General features: G+C 37.1%; 1 protein-coding gene across 6 annotated transcripts in view; it reads left to right on the top strand.

Annotated features, from left to right (window-relative positions):
• The window catches only part of TMEM68 (transmembrane protein 68), a 34,589-nt gene extending 10,659 nt beyond the window's left edge, over window positions 1-23,930 (top strand). For 4 of the 6 annotated variants that reach the window (XM_081258213.1, XM_081258214.1, XM_081258215.1 and 1 more), the window contains 5 exons: window positions 6,108-6,275; window positions 8,958-9,151; window positions 14,215-14,275; window positions 16,356-16,495; window positions 22,307-23,930. In XM_081258213.1, coding sequence (XP_081114339.1) covers window positions 6,108-6,275; window positions 8,958-9,151; window positions 14,215-14,275; window positions 16,356-16,495; window positions 22,307-22,411 — 668 coding nt within the window. In that variant the 3' untranslated portion in view covers window positions 22,412-23,930. The remainder of the gene's footprint in view (window positions 1-6,107; window positions 6,276-8,957; window positions 9,152-14,214; window positions 14,276-16,355; window positions 16,496-22,306) is intronic. The other 2 variants (XR_014017733.1, XM_081258217.1) reach the window with 2 other exon arrangements.
• The last annotated feature ends 706 nt before the right edge of the window (window positions 23,931-24,636 follow it).

Below are 24,636 nucleotides of genomic sequence, written 5' to 3'. Positions count from 1 at the left end.
TCAGTTTAAAAAAAATTTAGAATTACAGAAAAGTTGGCAAAAATAGTGCAGAGTTTCTATTTTTCACTCAGCTTCCCCTAATGTTAACATCGTACATAACCATTTGTATAGTTATCAGATTAACAGTGGTCTAATACTATCAACCAAACTACAGATCTTATTCACATCTTACCAGTTTCCCTGCCAGTGTCCTTTTACCAGGATCCCATCCTGCATTTAGTTGTCACGTCTCCTCCAATCTCTGACAGTTTTTTAGTCTTTATGACCTTCAGACTTCTGAAGAGTACTGCTCAGTGATTTTGTAGACTGTCTCTTAATTTAGATCTGTGTTTTCCATAAATTGATTGAAATTGTGCATTTTTGATAAGAATCCCTCTGATGGTGGGTCCTTCTCAGCACATTGTATCTGAGGTTGATGATGTTGACATGTTTTATTATTGGTGATGGTGACTTTGATCACGTGGTTAAGGAGGTGTCTGTTAGGTTTCTCCACCACGAAGTTGCTATTTTTTACTTTGTAATTGATAGATGTCTTGGGAGAACTCCTTTAAGACTATGTAAATAACCCTTCTCTTCAAACAAGATACTTAACTTTTCTGGACTTCATTTCCCTCTTCTGTAAAATGGGTTGTTGTAAGGATTCACTGGGCCTTGATGCAAAGTACTTAGAATAATTTTTATTACATAATAAAAGTTCAGCAAATGTTAGCTATCATCATTACAGAGCATCTTTCTCCAATAATTTGGAAAGCACTAAAATGCATCACTTGTTTCTTGGTCACTATTAAGTTCAACTTCACACACCTACTATGTTCAAGGTTCCTAGTATTTTCAAGGTATATTTCTAGGCTATCAAAGTTTTGATTCTTATTGCTAGCAAGAAATGCATTTTGCCACCCAGTATATACATACAGGTATATAGTATTTCATCAGAAGTGTATATACTCTCTTCATGCGATCTGCTCTATTTTCTATTCTACTCTCTCTTATTTAAAAGAAAAATGCTGACTATAACTGACTAAAGTGATTGCATAACTCAATGAGTGAGGGCAACCAGCATTTGAAAATCACAGGTGCAGGTTAGCACGGGCACACCTCTAGTAGGAGGTGTGGTGCAGGGAAGGGCACAGGTCGTGGAGTCAGACGCGTGTGGGCTTGCGTCCTGGCCGTACCACTGCGTGACCCTGAGTAAGTTACATGGGCTTTTCTTACTTGGGTTTCCTCATCAGTGCAGGGATCCTGTGAGGACCAAATGAGATAGTTATTATGGATCCAATACAGTGCCTGGCAGGTGCATGCTCAATAGATGTTCATTCTTGTTTCTGTGGGACAAAAGTGAAAGTACTATTCATGGAGAAAGTAACTTTTGAACAAGGCTTTGAAGAGTGAGTGGGAAAGAAATTGAGTAACTATTTCACACCATTTTGTTTAAAAATTAAATAGACAGTTTTGCAGGAAAAGAGGAATGATCAAATTTGGTTCAAAAAGGAGAGAGAAACAGAACAGACCAGTAATCATGAAATAAGTCAGAACAGTGGTCAAAGTCTGTATCCCCCTCCCTTCACAAAGGGCCGGGAGCCCACAAGTTATACTAAACTTTTAAGGAACAGATAATGCCCATCTGTGTTTGAGAGTGTAGGAAAGAATGTGGAGCTACACAGTTTATTTTGCAAAGCTAGCAGAACTTTGCTATCGAAACTAAGGAGAACACAAAAAGGAGATTTGCAGGTCAGTCTCGTAGAATGTAGTTTTATAAAATTCAATAGTTATGATAAAAAAAAATCTTGGGAAGTGAAGACTAAAAGGTACTACTTCAATAAAGGGAATGTACCAGAAATCTTCAACAAAGATGATCCACATTGGAGAGGTGGAGAAAGTATTAAAGTGAGTCCCATACGTAGGGACCAGGACAAGGAGGCTCTCACCACTACTATTTAACATTGTCCTGGAGCTCCTAGAAATAAGTGTAGAGATGAGAAAAGAAGAGATGCCTGAAAGAACCAAGTGAATGCACTTATCAGTACTAATAAGATTAGTTAGCAAGGGAAATGGGCATATGATAAACACAAAATTAGTGACTACTCATATACCACCAATAATCATTTTTAAAATGGAAAGGAAAAATGCTACTTGAGACTAAATGTAACAAAAAAAACACTTAAAAACTTCATGGAGAAACTGTATACTTTACAAATGGAATTCGAAAAAGGTGAAGTGGATGGAGAGTCTCAGCGTAGTAGAGATGTTGCTCTACAGCCCACACTCCCAGTTCCTTTACCAATTCGGTAGACTTCTAACACTTTTTCATCAATGTCTAAAATTCATATAAAAGGGCAAACAAGAATAACCAAGACAAATTTGAAAAAACAAGAGGAAGTTTTCCCCTATCATATCAAAACCATTAACATTTAAAATGGTTAAAATTACTGGGCTTCCCTGGTGGCGCAGTGGTTGAGAGTCCGCCTGCTGATGCAGGGGACACAGGTTCGTGCCCCGGTCCGGGAAGATCCCACATGCCGCGGAGTGGCTGGGCCCGTGAGCCATGGCTGCTGAGCCTGTGCGTCCGGAGCCTGTGCTCCGCAACGGGAGAGGCCACAACAGTGAGAGGCCCATGTACTGCAAAAACAAACAAACAAACAAACAAAATTACGGTGTTGGTACAGGGAAAGGATCATCACAAACAGATCAAACAGATGAAAAAGTCAGAAATGTGAATTTAGTAAATGATAAAAGTGGTATTCCAGATCAGCAGGAAAAGATGTACGAAAATATTTGATGATCTCCAAGTACGGAAGGTCTTAAAGAAGATGAAAAAAAACAAAAACTGTTCACAAAAGAGCTAAAAGACACATCAAAAGATGGGGCGGATCACCACAAGTCCTTTACAGCACAGCTTAGAAAATAGTAAGTTAGTGAGAAAAGAAATGCAGCTTAAAAGTGGTCTAAGCACGTGGTCTAAAAATGGTCTGAATATAAATGCCAAGAATTATAACAGATTCATAAGCCCACTAGTAATTAGGAAAGTGCACATTAAAACTGCGCTGAGAGCATTTTTACTCAAAGGCTTGGCAAGTAATTAAAGTTCGTTGACATTAAAGGATGAGAATGTGGAGACGGGAACTCTCACGCAGTGCATGTGAGAAAGTAGTGTAGCCCGTCAGGAGGAGGATTTGGTAGTTTCTGTTATCATTTTAAATGGGCGTACCATATGATCAACAGTTGCCAGCATCCAGTCTAGTGATAAATTCTAGTGATAAATTCTAGTGATAAATTCACACATTCAGTGCACAAGGATGCATATAAATGAAGGTTCATTGCAACCAAGATTTGAAAAAGTGGAAACAATCCAGTTATCCCTCAATAGGAAAATGGCTAGATGAACTGTGATAGGAATTCATTATGGAATACTTTACAGCCATTAAAAAAATCATTAAAAAAATCACTACATGTGTATATCAAGTAGATGTCCAAGATACGTTGTTGAATGGAAAAACTGAGATTCATTACTATAGTCCTAATAGAAAACTACCTATGTTAAAACAGGCGCCCACCTCAGTACTGAATAAAATGCAGGGTGTATTCAGGACCAGAAGATGAATCATTCATGGGTGAGAAGTATGCGGAAGGATGAACCTGGAAAAGTAGACAAATTAGGCTTTAAAGGCTCTTGAATGCTATGCTCAGGAGTTTGACTTTATTTTGTAGGTAGTTTGCCTCTGTGTGCTTTCCTGAGGAAGACTCAAAAGGATGCTATTGTTATTTTACCATAGTGTGGAGGTGTATAGCCTTAAAAATGGATTTTTGGTGACACATTTAGAAAAGATCTATCTCTTAGAAGATTATCCTTATCTGGATTCATGATGCTGATGTCTAAAGCCAGTAGGCAGTAACTCATTTGCATAATAAATAATTGCTATGGAGATGAGGCTACCTGAGCTCCCCGTGACCTTCAGATCTTCTCCCTGTGGGCGAAACTACAGGGGAAGCCAAAGAGTCTGGAGAGTGCTTAGGCTCACGGGACAGAGCAGGGGAGGTAAAGAAATGCGCATCTCTTGGCATCAAATAAGAGAACCACAACCGTCACAGAGTAGGGCTGTTTTCATTGAAGGGGCCCAGACCACCTGAGATGTGCATAAAATGTGCACACGGAGACTCCCCGTCCCTGGACAGCGGATGGACGGACGGTGGCAATAGCTGCGTTCCTGATTGCGTTCTCTGAGCTGCTGTTGCCCATCAGACCCCCAGGACTGGGGTTCTGTAGGCAGGAGAGGATGGGGCCACACTTCAAAACCAACATTGGGAAGAGGGAGTGATAGATTTAAGAGTTTTTGGAGGTAAAACGCACAGAAGCTGGTGACCGGGGGAATACAGAGTCTGAGGGAGGGGCAGGTAACATGCCCCAGGATTTCTGCTTTTGCTCGACAGGGAAACATGGGACAGGAAGTGCTCCTTTAGAGGCGGTCACGTGAGCAGCACAGAGAAGGGAGGCGCCCTGAGTCCATGTGACACCGAAAGACTCTGACATCACTTGTTCGGTAATTGGGACCTAAAAGGCCTTGACATTGACCAGAGTGATTATCTGCTGGTGCTTTTATAGCGAGGGGCGGTATGACCACATCCACGCTTTACGAGTGACACAGTTGAATATTGGGGCTTAATGTTTAGTGGCACGATGGTAAACTCTAGTTTTTGTCAATAATAAATTGATTCATTGAATTTTTCTACTTTCAATCAGGTGACCTGGTATTAAGTAACAATTATTTCTCAATTCTTTAAAAAAAAAAGTATTCTGGAAAACAAGAGAGAACCTCAGGAATATTCTGTATAGAATCCCTGAAAGAAGTATTCTTTATTTCTTGGAAAATTTATCTGATGGGACAATCGATCCTTTGGATAACGTCAGACAACTTCAGTGACTGTTCTAAGTAAATTGAATTATTTGAATTAGAATTCGGTAATTGGGAAGAAATGTTAAAAGTATAGACACATAGAGAATCTTGAAATATCATTAAATTTAGTTTTTAAAAACATTCTCTTGAGCCCATTTGAAATATTACCAAGTAGTTTATTCCTTCAGTAGTAGAGGAGGGGGGGAGTGGAACTTTGTCCCTGCTCGCGTCAGGTACCTTTGGCAAGTACCAGTTCTTAGAAGCAGTGGAAGGCTTTCCTGCGCTTCTCCCTGGGCCGGGTTTTGCTTTTACAAGAGAAGCTTCCGGGAAGCGAGGGGGATTTTGTTCTCTGAATCTTTAGCAGGGTCTCCCTGGTTTTCTCGTGCACACGCGCTGAGGCCTGCGTGAGGCTGGGGGGTGGGTTCAGACTCCTGTTTGTCTCTGGGTTCCCGGGGATCCAACACCTAGCACTCGCCCACATTCGGTCTTGAAGTGTTTGTTAACATCTTTGTGGTTTTCTTCTCTCCCACTTTTGTGGCACCTGCCGTCCCTCCCCCCCGGCTGAGAGAGCGACCTCAGCTTTCTAACGTGCTGCTGCTTCTCCTTCTTAGGGTGGGAGTGAGGTTCTCTTAGGGCTACAGAGTGGATTTTAGTTTTCACCTTCTCTGTATTTGCGACTGTTAACCTTCTCCAAAAGTGAGAAACCCAGGCTGACATTATCCTTAATATGAAAACTGATTTGATCAGCCCCCTGGGTGTAATCAGTCTCCCATCACTGCCACCGTCCCCTGCCACGCAGGGACACCACCCTGCTCCACTCGGGCTCTGACCTCCATCCTCTTGCCATGTGGCTCACCTCCTTTGCCGGCCCAGGCCCCAGCACCCTTTCTAGGCTCTTCTCCTGTGTGGGGGCTCTAGTGACCATTTGGGCCTTGACTCGCCACCCCGGCCCACCCTGTATGGATGCCCTCCTCGCCCTGCCTGGGCTCCAGCACCCACCGCAGGCCACCCTCCACCCAGGCACCTACTGCGCGCTGGCCCACCCAACTGCTGTAGGACCGATATATTCAGGGAGGGAGGGAAGGGGAAAGTGGATGGAAACAGGGAGGCTTGCGCTCCCGAAAGAAAGACTGAGTGTCTGAGTTTGTAACCGTACTTTAGTGTAAATAAACTAATATTAAATACATTTTAAGTATCTGTATTTTGTCTTTCTAACAGGTTATGAAGTTCATGGGATGGAAAAAATACCAGAAGAAGGACCAGCACTGATCATTTTTTATCATGGAGCTATTCCCATCGATTTTTACTACTTCATGGCTAAAATTTTTATCCATAAAGGCAGAACTTGCCGAGTAGTAGCTGATCACTTTGTTTTTAAAATTCCAGGTAAACTTTCACTGTAGCTGGTGATATAAAAATGTTTAATTAACATGATCAAATTATGTGACAGTCTGTATGTCTTTGAGTTTAGTATCTGTTTTAGGTAATATATCTAAATATAAAAACATTATGGCCAAAAATGTTATCTAATTTCTTTCTCTATTAACAGGTAGTCATTATTTTTTGAAGTTAAATCCTAAAATAAATTGTAACTTTTGCCAAACAATTAATTTATATTTTGGTATAGAAGGTAGTTGATTTTTCATGGTGAATTTTTCCATGAGATATTGATCTGGGAGTTTAATTTTATAGTAATTAGTGTTTGATTACTGTCAGTTTGATAGCAAATCAAAGTTAAAAAAAAATAGCCAGGATATATTTTGTCTTTATATAATCATATAATATTGCCCCAGAAATCCTAACCTAAAGAGCCTATTATGTCTCTTATCATACTTGACTTGCTTGGTAGAATTATAACTCTTAAGATTGAGAACGACATTTTTTTTATATTCATATTCATAAAGACTTCGTACCTTTTAAAAAAGATTAATAAACTGAATCGTTTCAAACATGATAAGAGTTTTAAAAAAATCATTCTAAAGTAAACTCATTAATATTAAATCTTATTTTCTTCTGTCAGGAAGTCACCAGAAACAAGCCAAGAAAGTTTATAGTATGTTCTCTGGAATTGTAAAAGCAAAAGCCAACCATCAACCAGATAAACACCAGACAGTGAATGAAATAACAGTTCTCTTAGTGCCTTTCATAGACATGGTTAATGTTTCCAGCATCCTTGTGTCACTAAAAAGCCATTTGTACTTTGTGTATAAACTACATTGGCTATAAAAGGTATTTCTTTAGACAGTAATTTAATCACTTTGTAATAAGCTTGGAAACCAGAGGAAAGAAAAACAGCATCATGTGGTCTTACCCCCTAACATATATCCAGTTATCATTTTGATTTTTTTGCTTCATTTTTAAAAAAAATAATTTATTTATTTATTTTTGGCTGTGTTGGGTCTTCGTTTCTGTGCGAGGGCTTTCTCTAGTTGTGGCAAGCGGGGACCACTCTTCATCGCGGTGCGCGGGCCTCTCACTATCCCGACCTCTCTTGTTGTGGAGCACAGGCTCCAGACGCACAGGCTCAGTAGTTGTGGCGCAAGGGCCTAGTTGCTCTGTGGCATGTGGGATCCTCCCAGACCAGGGCTCGAACCCGTGTCCCCTGCATTGGCAGACAGATTCTCAACCACTGCGCCACCAGGGAAGCGCTATTTTGCTTCATTTTTAATTTGCACATCTTCACGTTATGCAAACTGTTTTGTTCTTTTTAAAAAAATTTAATGTAGCGTTAACATTTTCCCATGTTTTATAAATAACATTTTAAATATATGACTAAAATATTTACTTAACTAGTTTCCTCTTATGGAACATTAGATTGCTTCCATTTTTTTTTTATAAATAATAAACGTGAATATTTTTATGTAACATTTGACTTAAAAATTTCCCCCTTTATGATCTTGTAATTTATTAAACCTCCCCTGTTTATTCATTTATCATGAGAATACATCTAGTGAAATCAGTGAACTTTTAACATAGTATAGGATGAGAATTATTTCTTCTCAATAATATTGATAATCTTGCTTCAGATCCTTAAACCTATGAGAAGTTTGGTTATTCTGCACAGTTTTCACTATCCATCCCCATATTTCCCAGTCTCAAGGGATAATGTATACAAACATCAATCCTCCAAATTTCCAGTTTAGAATTTGGTTAAAATATTTAATTACTGATAGGATTATTTCTTTCATCCATAAATAGTTGTAATTTGAAAAACTGTATAATATTAAGACTGGAATTAATTGTTCCTGAGCCAACCACTCACTTTATTAAAAACTCTTAATGATATTGCTATTATTGCTATTATTGTTGATTTAAAAATTTTTATTGTGGAATTAGCAGTATGTAACTTTTATTTCAATAGATTTAACTGTGGCTTGCCAATTTTGGTAGGGCTAGACTAGTCAGACTCACATTCTCTTGAGTGATTCTCTTTCTTATAGGGTTAATGGAAGATTAGATGTGTGATTGCTGATGGGATGTCCTTTCTGATTGCTCTAATAAATACTGTAGACAGTGTTTGGCCATGAGATGCAGTGGAAGGAGCTTTGGACTAGACATACCTCTGCCCTGCCCTTTGCTAGGTGTGTGACTTGGAGCAAGCTTCTTAAATCTCTGAGTCAACTTTTCTCATCTGTAAAATGGGGATAAGAATCCCTATTTTCCCAGGTGTTTTTTTTTTTTTTTTTTTTTTGGCCTCCACACAGCACAGCATGTGGGATCTTAGTTCCCCGACAAGGGATCGAACCTGTGCCCCCTGCAGTGGAAGCATGGAGTCTTAACCACTGGACCACCAGGGAAGTCCCATGAGTTTTAATTAAGAATTTGAATATGTAGTCAGAGTAGTAGGTGATCCCTGAGGAAGTAATCAACAAGACATAGCTATTAATTTACCAGCAATATTAATCTTATGTTAACCTTAAGAGTTGTTGTTGGTTTAAAAAAATGTAAAAAAAAGAATTTACTGATTTAAGTATAGATAGTACATTATGTAGGTTGTGAAGATTTTTGCTCTTGAAGAATTGGACAAGAAGTACTTAAGATATATCTTCATGCTAATGTTTCTTACAGGGTTTAGTTTATTACTTGATGTATTTTGTGCTATACATGGACCAAGAGAAAAATGTGTTGAAATTCTGCGGAGTGGTCACTTGTTAGCTATCTCACCAGGTGGTGTTCGAGAAGCCCTGATTAGCGATGAGACCTACAACATCGTGTGGGGTAATCGTAAAGGCTTCGCTCAGGTTGCAATTGATGCAAAAGTGGTGAGTTGTATAAAACTGATTATTAAAGGAAAGCTGTATCTACTTTAAAATAAATGCGTAAATAGCTCAAGAGTATATCAGAATTTAGATACTGTCATTGCACTACTTTAAAAATCAGTGTCTGTAACTCTAAGATAACAATAGAGAAATATTCCTTGTGTGTGGGAAGCCATCTTTATAAAAAAATTCAATCTGGAAATTTGCAAATATCTAACGAAGCTTTGTTTTATGCTTCAAAATCCAGCTTCTTTTAATCACATTTATGAAATTTTTTGTATTCCTTCAGTTATACTTTTTTTCATAAGTACAATCAATCCAACTCTGTATTTTAATCCTTTGGTTCAACTGAGTTGGCATGTTTCAGTGATGGCTATTGGTTGGTTTCATTATAATTCTTTTATCTGTGACCAATTTATATAACAATAGAGCTCAAATAATATATGGTTTCTACCATTTTTCATCAGCAAATGTGATCAGCTCTCTAATAGTATGAATAAAGATGAGAAAGAGATATTGGTGTAATTTAGATCTTTTTAAAAGAACGCATTTGTCAATAAAATTAAGTGTTCCCTGGGATTCACTGTAATTATTCTACTTAGTAAACTGGAAAATCTGAATGCCATCTTGTTCTTTTCTTTTGCCTTGGAAAGTATATCTAAGCTTTTTGGTCTCTGTATTGTACTTTATCCTATGAAACATTTATTACTTATGGAATGTTTCTTCTTTGTTTTCTGTTTGTTTTCATTATAGATTGTCTATTAGAAAAAGAAATCATAGCACTTGACAAGGTGGTTTTCTTTTTCCAGGCCAATTAGTTAGAGACTGCTGCTAATACTTTCACATTTCTGTTTTTTTTGTGTGTGTTTCCACTGTTGTCATATAGACACCAGTCTGCACCCTTAGCTTGCCTGTTCATCTTGCAGATACAGACTTTTGATTAAAAAGGAAAGGATTATGGATGACTCCTTCTAACCCAAAAGCAACATTTGAAGAAGAATGGACATTTTCCCTTTATTTTTTAATTGCAGAGTTACAGTAAAATAAAATACATTGAGCTCTATTCGCTACATATTTGTATATGTAATTCCTAGAAGTAAGTTATTGCTATAGTGCTTTAACAATGTGATCTTGGTATAAGTTAATGTACTTGTCCAAGTGTTTAATAATGGACAACATAAAAATTTAAACACTACTGTCCTATAGTAGATTATAGACCCCCTTAGGACAAAGCCACTTTTTATATTCTGAGTTCCTAGTACAATGACTAGCACTTACTAGGCTCTCTGTATTTGTTGAATTGATTTTTTAAACACTACAAGAAAGGAGTCTTTTGAATTTGTCTATGTTAATACTATTAATGATACAGAAAATTAATTTATAGCCCATTTTATTTTCCAAAAAGTCTTATGTACTAAGGTAGAAAACAAAACCTTAGACTTTATGAATAATGTAGAATATAAGACGATATATGCACAGTTGTTCAGAAATTAAGGTTAATCAGCATAAATGTACATTAAAGCAATAATAACAGCTAAAAACTTAAAGATAGTTCAATTTTCAGGTTTGTATTCTGAGAGAATTATTTCTTCCAAGGTTTAAGATAAAAGTGATAAAAATAGATTTGTAATCACACAGATTGATCATGGAATTCTAATTCCTCATCCTTAAGTTACAGTTTTAAGGACCATTGCCTGGAAGAAGTCTTGAAAGAAAAAAATTGTATAGAGAAAGAAGCCCTTTTATCAATCCATGAGTTTCTAGATAATTAATTAAGATAACCTAGATAGGGCTTCCCTGGTAGCGCAGTGGTTAAGAATCCACCTGCCAATTCAGGGGACACGGGTTCTAGCCCTGGTCCAGGAAGATCCCACGTGCCACAGAACAACTAAGCCCGTGCGCCACAACTACTGAGCCTGTGCTCTAGAGCCCGTGAGCCATAACTGCTGGGCCCACGTGCCACAACTACTAAAGCCCATGTGCCTAGAGCCCATGCTCCACAACAAGAGAAGCCACACAATCAGAAGCCCATGCACCGCAACGAAGAGTAGTCCCCGCTCGCTGCAACTAGAGAAAGCCCGTGCACAGCAACGAAGACCCAACACAGCCAAAAAAAAAAAAAAAAAAAAACCCGATAACGTAGATAATTTAAGGTTTTTTGTACAAAACTTGAGAAAATTTAATAAACAGCCTTTTACAAGTTAATAAACAAAAATCTTTAACGTTGCTGATTTACAAAATAGCACTGTATCACTGATAAATCTGTACCACCCTAACCTTTCTTAGCACTTTTAAAGGCTTTATGTTGGTACCCCTGTACAGTAAGTAGGTGACATATGTAATTATTCCCATGTTACAGATGAGGAAACTCAGGCACACAGAGATGAAGGGATGGAGGGACCCTGTTACACAGCAAGTCAGAAGCAGAGCTTACAGTTCAGGACCGCAGGCAGCGGGTACACTTCACAGTGAGTCCGCCGACCCCAAGATTAGAGGGCCTTGCAGATCCGTGAGGGAAGCCTTTCAGTCACATGTGGATACAGTTGTAAATGGCACCAGCAGCTTATTTGAAAAAGCCCTTCTTAGGTCTCACAGAATTATCATAAACTTTGAATAAAAAGTTATGACTGTTGTTACAAGGCTAACCACATTTAAATTGAAACAAAGGAATGGAAATTCAAGTGAAAACAATCTATGTCATCAACGGAAATTCACAAAATATTGGCAGAAAATATTTAAGACTCGTCTGCAAGTTACAGGCTTTTTGATATAATCTAAATCACTCTTATTTTGTGAATTCCTGAGAATTCTGACTTTGCTAAGAATTTTTAGGTAATTTCGTAGCTAAATAATTTGGGAAAAAAAGAGCCCATTTACTCTAATTGGAAAACAAATAACAGATGTAAAAGAAAATAGCATTCGTTTCAATAAAATTGTTTATATGTATTATCTCAATCTATAAAAACCTTGAGATGGGATAATTATTATTATTGTCATTTCATACATGAAGAAACAGGTTTAGTGACCTGTCCAATGGTTCCCACTTAAATTTTTGTGGCAAAGTTAAGACTCCAAGGCCACGCTCTATTCCCCAAGAATAGTTTTAACAAACCAAACATTCTCTACCGCTTCACACACGTGTACATACACATACAGAGATACATGTATACATGTAAGCAATTTGATTCTAAGTTACTTATGCAACTACCTTGTTATACAAAGTGTGCACAAACAAAGGAACGAACTACAGTATGAAGTTGTAATAAGGTAATGCTTGCAGCTGTAAGGCTGAAAGCTTGAATGTAAATTTAGAAACCAGGGTATAGCCTGGAATACTGAGTTTGTAGGGTAAGCTTTCTCCTGTTTAGTATCTTCTAGAAATGCCCAGCTTCTGGAGAGTTAGCCATTTAAAGGATGATATATATACCTGAAGAGTCTTTATAAAGTGCATCCTTCAATACTAACTTCGGGTTTCATGCCAGTCAGTAGACGAAAATCTAGCAGCACTGATCAGAGAAGGCAAAGTGGTGTATATATGAGCTGAAAGCTTTCTGTTCCTTCTTGGGATTCTCAAGTTCTCAACTCTAAAGGCATTGTACAAGTATTTAAAACAGTAGGATTCCAACCATCACTTTATTCTACAAAACTAGTGGTGGTTTTAGGAAAATCATAATCTGAATTTTTTTACAAAAGAGTCAGTCTACTTTGTCTTAGTTGTTAGCTTTGTGAATTAACTCCATCAGATTTTAAATTATTCATCGGACTGCTGCCTCTTTACCCGGCTTTTCTGGTTTTAAAATTGTTGCTGCCTGTTTCCTACCCTTTGTATTCAGAGAATACAAGCTAATTCCTTAGAAGCATTTTCTCTCTGTCCTGTTGATTCATTCCTTCTTTAGTTCACCTGTCACACTGTCTTTTAGTACCTGCTTTATTCCAGGCACTGTTCTAGGTGTTTCCAGCAGTGAATGAAACCAAGTCTCTGCTATGGGGGGGTCTTCCTTCTAGTGAGGGGAGAGAGATAATAAATAAATGATCAGTTAGGTGATTGAAAGGGAGTAAGTTTTATGAAGAAAGCTGTGCCTGTAGTCTCTTTCCTTTAGTCCACCAGATTTTACTGCTTTCCAAAGCTGAAAAGGAATGGCTTTTTAAATGTCAGCTTATTTAAACGTTTCAAACCCTGCTCACCCAGGCAGGTAATTCTGTATTAACAAATGCTGATAGTAGACTGTAAGTAATGTGATCCTCGCCCCTCACTTCCAGTTTTATCTATTCTAAAACATCATTTAATTCAGTATATTTTGTGTACCTTTTAAAGTGTTTTATTCAATTTTTTTTATCTACTTCAGTTTCGCCGTGGCGTAACTTCCTTACATGATCCTTTGCTCCTTTATCCATTGTTTCATGACATTTAGATAAGGTCTCCATTTTTAAAAAATCATATTTAATCAATAATATTCATGGAAAAATAGAAACCATGAACTTTTGAGCAGATATCCTCCAAAATAATGATAGAAAGAGTTCTTTTATGTATATGTTTTTCCTTTTTTCTTTTTTTTGGTGTTGAGTATTATACTTACTTTTCATTGATGTTGAACATTATTAGATTTAATAAGCTCACAAAAAAATGGTGTTTCACTAATTCCATGGCAGCATCTTGCTAAAACTTGTCATTTGAACATATGTAAGTTTCTCCATAGAGAGAATTTCTGTCTTGAAACTTTTTCTTCAGTAGCCCACTGAAACCAATTTAATTAGCACATTCATTTTACTTAATGAAATTAATGGTCACTTTAATCTTAATTTTGAGTTTCAAGAGTTCATGTGGAATGATAGGAAAGTTGGTAAATGGAATATTATGTATTACCACTAGAAGGTAGTGTTTTCAGTTTATATTTTTCTACAAATGATCATGTTAATTTTAGTCTGATAAATCACACTGGTGATAACAGTATACCTTTATTTTTAAAATGCCTTGGTTTTGTAACTTAAACAGGCCCTCAAAAGTTTGCATTAGAGACATCAAATGGATTAATGTATTTACTTTTTAATTCAAATTCTCTCTTTAGCCCATTATTCCTATGTTTACACAAAATATTCGAGAAGGATTTAGATCCCTTGGCGGAACAAGTAAGTTCTGATTCATATGGTTTTTCTAATTGTAATGTAATATTTAGAATGTAATATTTTAAATATTTGGGCTTTTGAACACTACAGGAAAACTTCTTGAATTATTACTTTAGAAAATGCATATACTCTTTAGATGTTTTCTCTTTAAAATCTAAATGATAACTGGTTCTAAGTAATGGTGGTTCTAGATGTTAGATTTTTGTTAAGAGTCTCACGTATACACTGAAGCTTATTTATCATGGGCTTTTTAAAATTACAGAGTGAATTTTCTAATTTACTGTGTTAAACCATGTTGTTGAGGTTTAAAACCAATGTACTTATTTGTAAATAAAGACTATCTTCCTAACTCATTCCTGAAGAAGTGACAGGTTTAAAAATGGATGGCAATAAAAAAATTGGGGGGAGGGCAGAATTTGAAAGTCTATTTATCTTGAAAAAAGTATATATATATATATATATATATATATATATATGCTTGTATAAATCTTTTAAATTTTAAAAAATTAATTTCTATTGGAGTATAGTTGATTTTACAATGTTGTGTTAGTTTCAGGTGTACAGCAAAGTGAATCAGTTCTACATGTACACATAGCCACTCTTTTTTAGATTCTTTTCCCATATAGGTCATTACAGAGTGTTGAATAGAGTTCCCTGTGCTATACAGTAGGTTCTTAGACAAGAAAATATTGAATTAAGATTAACAACCTAAGGAGATATCATTTGCTTTAATTTATTTTGGTTACCTCTTGTTTTTTTTTTGAACCATGATAGATTTACATTGAAAAGTTCTTTTTGCCTACCTTTAATTTATTGATAGCAAAGTAAGTTTTGAACCTAGCTATAAGAGTGATAACAATTCAATGTGCTTTCTCTTTGCAAAGTCTCTTTTTTGTTTGTTTGTTTTATAGTTTGATTTGTACCCTATGGTTTATATATTATATTTGATTGGTTATGTTTTATCCCTAGTGCTATATTGTTAGTGTTCCTGTCCACATACAAATCCCATCCTGAAAACCTTAAACTTCTGTTGTTCCTTTTATGTCTGTGTTGGTATATTGTTGATATTCCATTATGGTTTTTTTAGTTCTTTTTCTTCAAATTTGGAATAGAAAGGCAGATTGATGTGATGTTCAACTTTTGTTGTGTAATTAATCCTTCTAATTTTCTCTCAGATCATTTCTTTAGAATTTAAGTTGCATACCAGAAATTATTCCTAATTTTGTTTCTTTAATTGTAAAGTGGTTTTAAAATTCTTTTTGATTGCTTTTTTTACTTTAAAAGTTGAATATCTCAAAAGTTGGTGTGTAGTGGTATATTTTTTTGAGTATTACTTTGGGTCTTATGGTATATTCTGTTTCCATATATAAAGTGTTTTAAACTTTCAGTACAATTCTTAATTATGTATTCCATGTTGCTTGTCATTTTTTGGATTCTTTTGTTAAAACTTAGTCTTAGTCCATCAGTTTATGTTACATTACTACCACTTTTATTCTTGCTAAATTTCATGGTTGGTCATTAGCATTAATAATTCTTTTTCCTAGTTTACAGTAATGTTTTTAGTCTTTACTTAGTTTATTGGTGCATTTTAGTCTCATGTTTACTTGAATTTATTTTATGCTTTCATTTTTTCTTTTGTTTGTGTAAGTCAACGTATTTGTGAGTCTCTAGACTTTTTAGCTTCTAGCTTTTTGTTGCAATCTTTATGCTGTGTTTTGCAATAATAGTAATTAGTTTGCCTTTTAAAATTCTTATATTTTTAAAAGCTCATCTTTCCCCCCTAATTAATAGACCTTATTTTTTTGAGCATTTTTAGGTTTACAGAAAAATTGAGCAGAAGGCATAGAGAGTACCCACAAACCTCACCACTCCCCAGTTTCTTCTGTTATTCACATCTTGCATTAGTGTGGTACATTTGCTACGATCAATGAAAAGCTCATCTTTTAAAAAATATTGTATTAATTGCCAGGAGGTGATCCTGTTTGCCTACATCCTCTAAGTCTTACATAATTAACTTGAAAGTTTACAGTTATATGCTCAGAATATTTAACCAATTAAAATGATTTTGTTTTCTTTAAAACAGGGTTATTTAGGTGGCTGTATGAGAAGTTCCGCTATCCGTTTGCTCCAATGTATGGAGGTTTTCCAGTGAAGTTACGCACCTATTTAGGTGACCCCATTCCGTACGATCCAAAGATCACAGCAGAAGAACTAGCTGAAAAGGTAAATTATTCTTTCTTTCTTAGTTTTAGGACACATTTGTACTTTCAGGTTTTATTTTAAAAATTAATTAATTCTACAAGCATGTTCTGGATCAGTGGCGATTTTCCCCCCGGGGGACATCTGGCAACGTCTGGAGACATTTTTATTGTCACCACGGACGAGACTCGGGAGGAGGTCGTGCTGTTGGCATCCAGTGGGCAGAGGCCGGGGATGCTTGTAAACATTCTATAGTGCACAGGACACCCGCCCCGCCCCCAACAAGGAACCGTTCTTTCTAAAATGCCAATTGTGTTGAGGTTAAAATTCTTGGCACCGTTAATTAAAAGGTTTCGTTAAGTGATATTCAGAAGAAGAAAGCTTTGACCTCCATGAAAAGAAATTGATTTTGTCTGGTAGAAATACCTTGGGAGGAAAATGGAATCGTGTTTAAGAGTGTGGGTTGTGAAGTCGGATTGTTCTAGTGCCACTGTGTGTTTGCTCAGGCAGGGGAGCAGGGGAGAGAATGGAGCCCACTCACAGAGTTACCCCTGGCGGTCACATGCGATTGAGGATATCCATGATTGAGAGCAGTGTCTGCCATCTAGTAAGTGTTCCATGACTGCTGGCTACTGCTGTTATTCTAGGAACTTATGGCCCAGTGTGGCAGGTAAATAACTAAATCGATGCTTTTAAGGTGATGCATTAGCACAATGGTGTGCTTGCGGCACGATTTCTCAACCTGGGCACTATTGGTATTTTGTTGTGCAGTTGTTCTGTGCACTGTAGGTGTTTACTCACTAGATGCTGGTAGCATCTCATCGCTATCCCTCACTCACTGTGACAATAAAAAAAAAATCTCTAGATGTTGCCATTATCCCCTGGGAGACAAAATCTCCCCTGGTTGAGAACTGCTGTTTTAGGGTATTATGGAAACACAAACGAAAGACATCTACATTAAACCAGGGACGCCTCCTTGAAGGAAGTGATGCTTGAATTCAGTTTTGAAAGGCGAAAAGGGATTCGCTGGATGAAGAGTAGAGAGGTAGAGGAAACAGCGTATGAAAGGATGGCAGCACGAACTGGCGTAAAGTCTTCAGGGAGTTGAGGGTGGTCTGGGGTAGCTAAAGGGATAGAGAGTGTAGACAATGAGGCTGGAAACATAGGAGTATCTGGACCACGAAGGCACATCCTTGATTTTGTTTCTTGAAAGCCAGGGGTAGCTACTGAAAGCAGATGACTGATGTAATAGGTTTGCTTTTAGAAAGATCACTAGAAGCAGTAGGGAGGCTGAGTTTGAGTGAGACCAGGAGAAGCTCAAAAGGGAAGGAGACTGCTTTGTGAGGGAAAAAATAGGAAACACTTCCTAGAATTGAGGTCGTTTGTGGTAGGTCTTGAAAGACGGACGGGACTTGGACATGCGGACTTGGGGCAGGAGGGAAGAGTTCCAACAAAGAAACGGTGGTAGGAAAGTCGACTGCACACACCAACAGTGTAGAGCAGCCTGATGGGACTAGGCCAGTGAGGTTGGGAAGGGTGCCTAATAAATTCGCCTTCAGGAATTTCGCAAAGCACGTGAACATCGTGAAGGTTCTAAGAAGCCCCACAATAAAGAGGTCTATTTAACTTTGTTTCGAAGAGCATTGCCCAGTCTCATCTGACCAAAACCAGCTCCTGGTTTTTCCTGGAATAGCAGCTAATAACAGCTCTGGAATAAACTGGGGGAATCACTAGTTGAGTGGGTAGGGAGCATTTGGTTGAGATGAAACTGGAAAAGGAAGTGGGAGCTCTATTTTTCGGCCCGTGAATATCAGACTAGGGATTTTGTTTACTAAGAACAGTTCCGTTCGGAGAGGCCATTGGAAGTAGCCATTCACCCCCAGTGACACTGGCCAAGGCAGGCACACAGCCACACTGGGCGTTCACGGGGCAGGACTGGATCCTTTCCACAGGGATGGCCCAGAAGAGGTAGAGCGGATGAGCAACTGTAATACCCAGGGCTGAGCAAGGTCCAGCACTTAGGAAAGGATGCCCAGCTGGGGCAGCTAGAACGTCACATCAGATGAGACTGTTCAAATCGAGTAGCTGGTATGTAGGAAGCTTGACGAAGGTAACATTAATGATACATTATGTACCTTGTCTGTGAGCTTCATTCTGAGAAAACGTACCTCCTGCTAGGTATTCTACTAACTGGTTAAGTGACTTGACTCAGAGCTGTAGCAATCCTTTTCCTGAAAGGAAACCCCTCCCACACTGGTTTCCCGGTCCGGGCAGGCTCTGCGCACAGCACTTCTCCCATCCCCATGTGACGCCTCACGGTGGTGACTTCAGGTGACACCAGGGCTCAGCCCTCACCCTGTCATGTTGCTTCTGCCCACACACTTTATTGTTGCTGTACCACATCTCTGCAGCTCCCTGACAAATGCATTCTCCTTTAGCACAGAGCTGAACTCTGTTTTGTTCTTTAAAAAGGTTTTTCCCGCCTAACTATTAGGATTTAATTGGGTCAGAGCGAGTTAGGAATACTTTTTTACAAATACCGTCCATTTTTATGGTTAAGATACAAGGTAATGGAGAGAGAGAGGAAGAGAAACTGGCCTGGAAGTTTAGGGATCTGAGTCCTAACCCTAACTCTCCCACCAGGCAGCAGAGTCCGGTTGGGTAAATGGTATGTTCCTCCCTGAGTCTCAGTGTCCTCAACTGTAGAATGGGAAGATTAAAATAGATATCTCAGAGGTTTCATCCAGGTCTGAAATTAAATGAACCCTGTTCCCTTATTTTTCTCAGTTAAGGAGAATATATTCCTGATCATTAAATTCCCGGGACTTGATTTTTCATATGAGTGAGAAATATATTCGTGGCACTGGTAGAGTTAGATATTTTAGATGTTAAAATATATATTTATATATTTACCAGTTCAAATTAATAAAAAGAAGAGGCCTTCCTGAATCATTGAAATACCTCAGTTATTGTCTCCAGTTACTTTATGTACTTTATTATCAGTATTTAAAGTAACAGAAGTTGTCTACGAAAGCATAGTTTAGTAAAATTTCTTGAGGGCATTTCCTTAAATATATAGTTGCCATATCCATATTTCTGATGGTAAGTTGTCACTGCTGAACTAAAGTAAACTTGCAATAAAGAATACTTGAAATTTTCCTTTTGTGGATACATTGCATGAATTTCCAATCTCCATTGTTTACAATATAAGCATAAACGGTAGCATAATGATCCCTGGATTATCGCAAATTCAAAATTACTAACATCTAAATTAATGTAGAAATGAAACCTCATTTAAGAAATGGGAGCTAGACTGTTCAGGCATTTGATTGTGGAGAAGATTCATTTTGTAGACACTATCTAAATCTAAATGAAAATACACTGTACTCATGCTGAAGAGGGCACTTGGGACACTACCTTAAAGTTCTCTCAGTCTTAAAGAAATCTGTTCTGTTTCCATCTGTCTCTTTGCCACGCTCTCTGCATTCTGCATACACACATCCACATATATGTAAAGTACAGATTTATTTATATGTACAGGTATGTATAATATACATGTCCTATGAAGGTGGAAGGAAGGTGGAGAGAAGTGGGTAGATTTGAGTGGTACTGGGAATGAGCTAACGGATGCCACCAATGGATTCTTATTCTCAGTGAATGAGAAGCAGGATTTGTTAAGGATGGTTCCCAGGTTTTGGTTACTGGGCTGGATTCATGGCCATTTGCTGAAATAGGGCATGAACTCAGGAAAGGACAAAGGATGGGATGGGGGGAAAGAGTGCTAGTTCAGTCTAAATTAAGCATGTTGAGTTTGAGGTGCCTTTAAAACATTCAAGGGAAGTCATATTGAACATTCCTACCCAAGGCTGGGAGGCTGGAGATAAAATTCTGGGAGTCGTCAGCAAATGGATGGTAATTAACGCTGTGGAAAGCTTACTGAGCCTTGGAGGAATAAGTCAGTGCTTGATTTGGGGAGTGTAAATCTGCAAAAGGTGGTTGAAAGGGAGCGTCCTGAAAACCTAGCTTTTCCTCCAGGAGTGTGAGTTCCAGAAGCAGGATCCATGGTGACTAAGAGGTCATGTCAGATGAAAAGAATGTCCGTGGGATTTAGTGACAAAAGGGGGTCATTAGTGATCTTTGCGAGAACCGTATTTTCTTAATGCGCAGACCTCGTATTTCTCCACCCAAAAGTTCTTCCTTGATACATCAATTCATACTAAACAAAGTCTCTACTTTTTCACTTGGTATTTAACTCCCTTCGTGATTTAATTGAAACCTACCTGTAAAGCCTTATACTGCCCAGCAAATGAACGCATATCCGAAATGCCAGCTCTCCGTCGCTTAACTGTTTTCTTGTGGTCTTTTCTCTCTTGCTCCTTTCTTCACTGCTGTTGAAATCTTACAGGCCGGGGGAGACCCAGACCAAACAGTACCCCGTTCACGCAAACTTCCCTGGTCACCGGCCACCGGTGAACTTCAGATGTGTTCTTTTCACATCTCAGATGATATAGCTCACAAATGAGCTTACATTCTAACTACTTTGTCCTTGATTATGCTTATTATGAGCTCCTTGAGATTAGAGACTTGTTTCACTAATGTTATAGCTTCCAAAGCATCTAGTATTTTCTGAGTGAATGAATAAAATTTTAAAAATACACGGCACAGAACACAACATGTGTGTCAGTCGCTGTGCTAAGTGCCTGAAGACATGGCTTCAGTTTCATGTAATCCTTATCATCAAGTGTATGAAATTGTTCTCATCTCACAGATGTGAAAACTTGTGCATTAGAGAGGCATATTTTTAAAATACATCTTTGGGCTAGGGTTTCTTAATTATATTTAAAAATAAATGAAGGTCCAAGATTTGTAAAAAGAAGGCTTAATAAAGGTTAGCATCTGGAAAGAAGTGTGTATGGGTGTGCCTGCCTGCACTATGTGCACGCAGAAAAAAATTTTTTAGAGGGCCACAAACTGATTTAAAGTAAAAATTGTTATTGTAAATCAAGTATACTTCAATAAAATAAATTAAAAACAAGTAAAAATTGTTGAAATTTGTCATGAATTTAATGGGAACAATTAGTTTTAGAAGATTTCTTGATATATCCTAATTGACTTTTCCATTGCTATGACTTAATTTAAATTCCTGTTAAATTATCTAGAAATTGGGGTAAAGGACTAAAGCATATCTGCTTGTTCGTAGTTTTCCTCACTTTTTCCTGTCGCATTGCCTGATGTGATTGGTGTGTATGGTCACGAAAGACAAATACATAAAAGTTTACTAATGGGTGAATAGGAGTGAAAACTTCCATTTACCTACCGGAAAATTTCCTACTACATTTTTCTTCTGATTTTTTTCCCTTCAGTTCTTTTTAGTGTTTATTATGTGCAAGGCATTGCTGTGCTCAGTGCTGGAGGAATGCTAAGATGTATTTTAAGGAGCTTACAACCTGGTGTAGAAAGTTACCATGCAGACAGTATCTGTAATTCAGGTTTAATAAAGTAAGTATAAGAAATATGCTATGCACAGGGAAGAGCCACTGCATCAATGAAAGTTCAAGAACCTTCTGTACTAAACACAATTTGCAATGTTCTGTTATTTTTTTTTTGTATGTTTAAAATGCTGAAAGGGTTTTGAAGTTAAATAAACAGTATTACATTAAAAAAAAAAGAAATAGGCTATGGGCGTGCTGAGAAGGAAATCATTTATTCAGAGTAGCGACGGGTGCTAAGTTAGGGAAGACTTCTTATAAGTAATAGTATATTAAAATCCTTACTAACTAAATATCTACATTGAGAACTAAAAGAATAACGGCTTTTCTTTTGTTTCCTTGATAGACGAAGGATGCTGTTCAAGCTTTGATTGATAAGCACCAAAGAATACCTGGAAACATCATGAGTGCTTTGCTAGAACGTTTTCATAACAAACAAAAGATCAACTAGAAGACTCTTTAATACATTTATATTAATATGTTTATGTCTGTAGGACGGTCTTCAAAATTTTGTGGGTTCTATAATTAGTATTTTTTAAAAACTCATGTTAATAAGTATCTTTCACTAAACTTGTTTAACATTGTATTGTCAATTTTGTTTCTGCAATCTGTTGTGTCACATTTAAACAATAACTCGTTACATGCCTAATTATTCAGAAAAGGATCATGGTTCTTTGTATAATTTCCTAATAATGTATCATAAACATAGATTCTTAAAGTTAAGTTTATTAATAACAGCAATGGAGGTTAAAGAAACATTCCTAAATAATGCATCTAGTTTCTGTATCCCTTGCCCCGAGCTAGTTCTGCAAGGTGGCATAGCCTAGGGTTCAGTACAGACACTTCAGTTAGGAACAAACATGCTCTTTCCTCTGGCCCTCATTCCTTCCATGACCTTGGGCAAATCACACAATGTTTTTATGCCTCAACAATTCAATTTTTAAAAACATGTTAATACTTTGGTAAGGAACATTGTTTTAAATTCTTTATATTCGCTGTGATTGATAACTGTAGAACGAAATTGTAACTGAATTAATTAAACAATAGCAACATCTTTTAGAAGTTTATATATATATTTTGTCCATAGGATGTTTAAATGATTCCTTCAGGTATGATGTCAAGTTGCCAAGGACAATGAAAATGATGTACTCTTTTTCAAATTGAGTAAAAAAGAAATTAGGGAAAGTAAAATTTCTAATTATTGTTATTATTCTTTCTAGTATTATATATATATATATATATATATATATTTTTTTTTTTTTTTTTTTTTTTTTTTTTTTCTGTACACGGGCCTCTCACTGCTGTGGCCTCTCCCGTTGTGGAGCACAGGCTCCGGACGCGCAGGCCCAGCGGCCATGGCTCACGTGCAGCATGTGGGATCTTCCCGGACCGGGGCACGAACCCGTGTCCCCTGCATTGGCAGGCTGACTCTCAACCACTGTGCCACCAGGGAAGCCCCCTCTAGTATTATATTTTTAATGAGACTCTGTAGACAAGCCGTACAGGGTGTGCTGTGCATTGTCAGCCCTATGATATGGCATTTAATAGAGTCAGGATAGAAATCATGGTTGTGCCCTGCATCTCATATGTTAGAAGCTGATTCTAGGCTGATGAAAGCACAGAGAGAAAGCTCTGCTTTTGCTCAACATCATGACTTATTCAGCTTGACTTTGAAACCAGTCAGATGGTTTATTGTTTCAATAAAAATATACTTGAATAATGAATTTATGTGAACATAAGTCTTTCTGAAAAATTAATGGCTTTCGATTTGTTGTCTCCTTGAAATCTGAATTTAAAAGTATTTAAAGACAATAGTACCAGAAATCAAATGCAGTATGTCCCTCTCCCTTTTTAAGATATTAAATTACTTGGATTTTTGTATAAATTTTTGTATAACAAGTATGTATGTATGATACGTGTAATGTATATAAAATTAAGCAGCATAAAAATAAAAGTAAAGCTGAACTGAAGTTCATATTCTTGTGAGATTACATATGTGACATTTTCTTATTTTAAACTGATTTTTTTGTTTTATTATTTATGTATTTCTCACATACAATCATATTCATCAATCTCAGCCACAATGAATAAACCTGACTTCCCAATGTAATAAATATATTTTGATTCCCATTTCAATGAAAAGAGTCAACTAATGATATTTTGCAGCTTTTTTTCCCCTCTCTAGCAGTGAGCAGTGTTTGTTTAAAATTGATAAATATTTCCGAATGAAGAAATAAATGAATCATAATATGAACGAGAATAATATTTTTTGGCAACTATTGGGTTTTAAAAACTGTAGAAAGAAACATTCATTGCTAATGTAGCAAAAGCCATTATTTTTTACAGTATTTAAGTTTTACTGCATTACTTAAAACCTTTTTTTCTTCTTTGATACTCAGATTAACAGGAAGGCTTTCTGTCTTGTTTGATGCAAGATCTCTATCTTTGCTATTTGAATTTAAATGCCATTTAGAAGAATGAGGGAATGTGACTAAATATAGAGACATAAGTAATAATAGAAAGGAGGAGGTGTTGGGGGTTGTCTTGGTTTTGTTTTTAGTTTACCATTTTGTCTTACACTTCAAATTTTTTTTGTTTTATATTGGAGTTTAGTTGATTTACAATGTTGTGTTAGTTTCAGGTGTACAGCAAAATGAATCAGTTATACATACACAT

Source organism: Mesoplodon bidens, assembly GCF_964165515.1.
Source record: "Mesoplodon bidens genome assembly, chromosome: 16".
Taxonomy (NCBI): Eukaryota; Metazoa; Chordata; class Mammalia; order Artiodactyla; family Ziphiidae; genus Mesoplodon; species Mesoplodon bidens.
The sequence above is the reverse complement of the archived record's forward strand: the minus strand, read 5'-3'. Positions and strand labels throughout refer to the sequence as shown.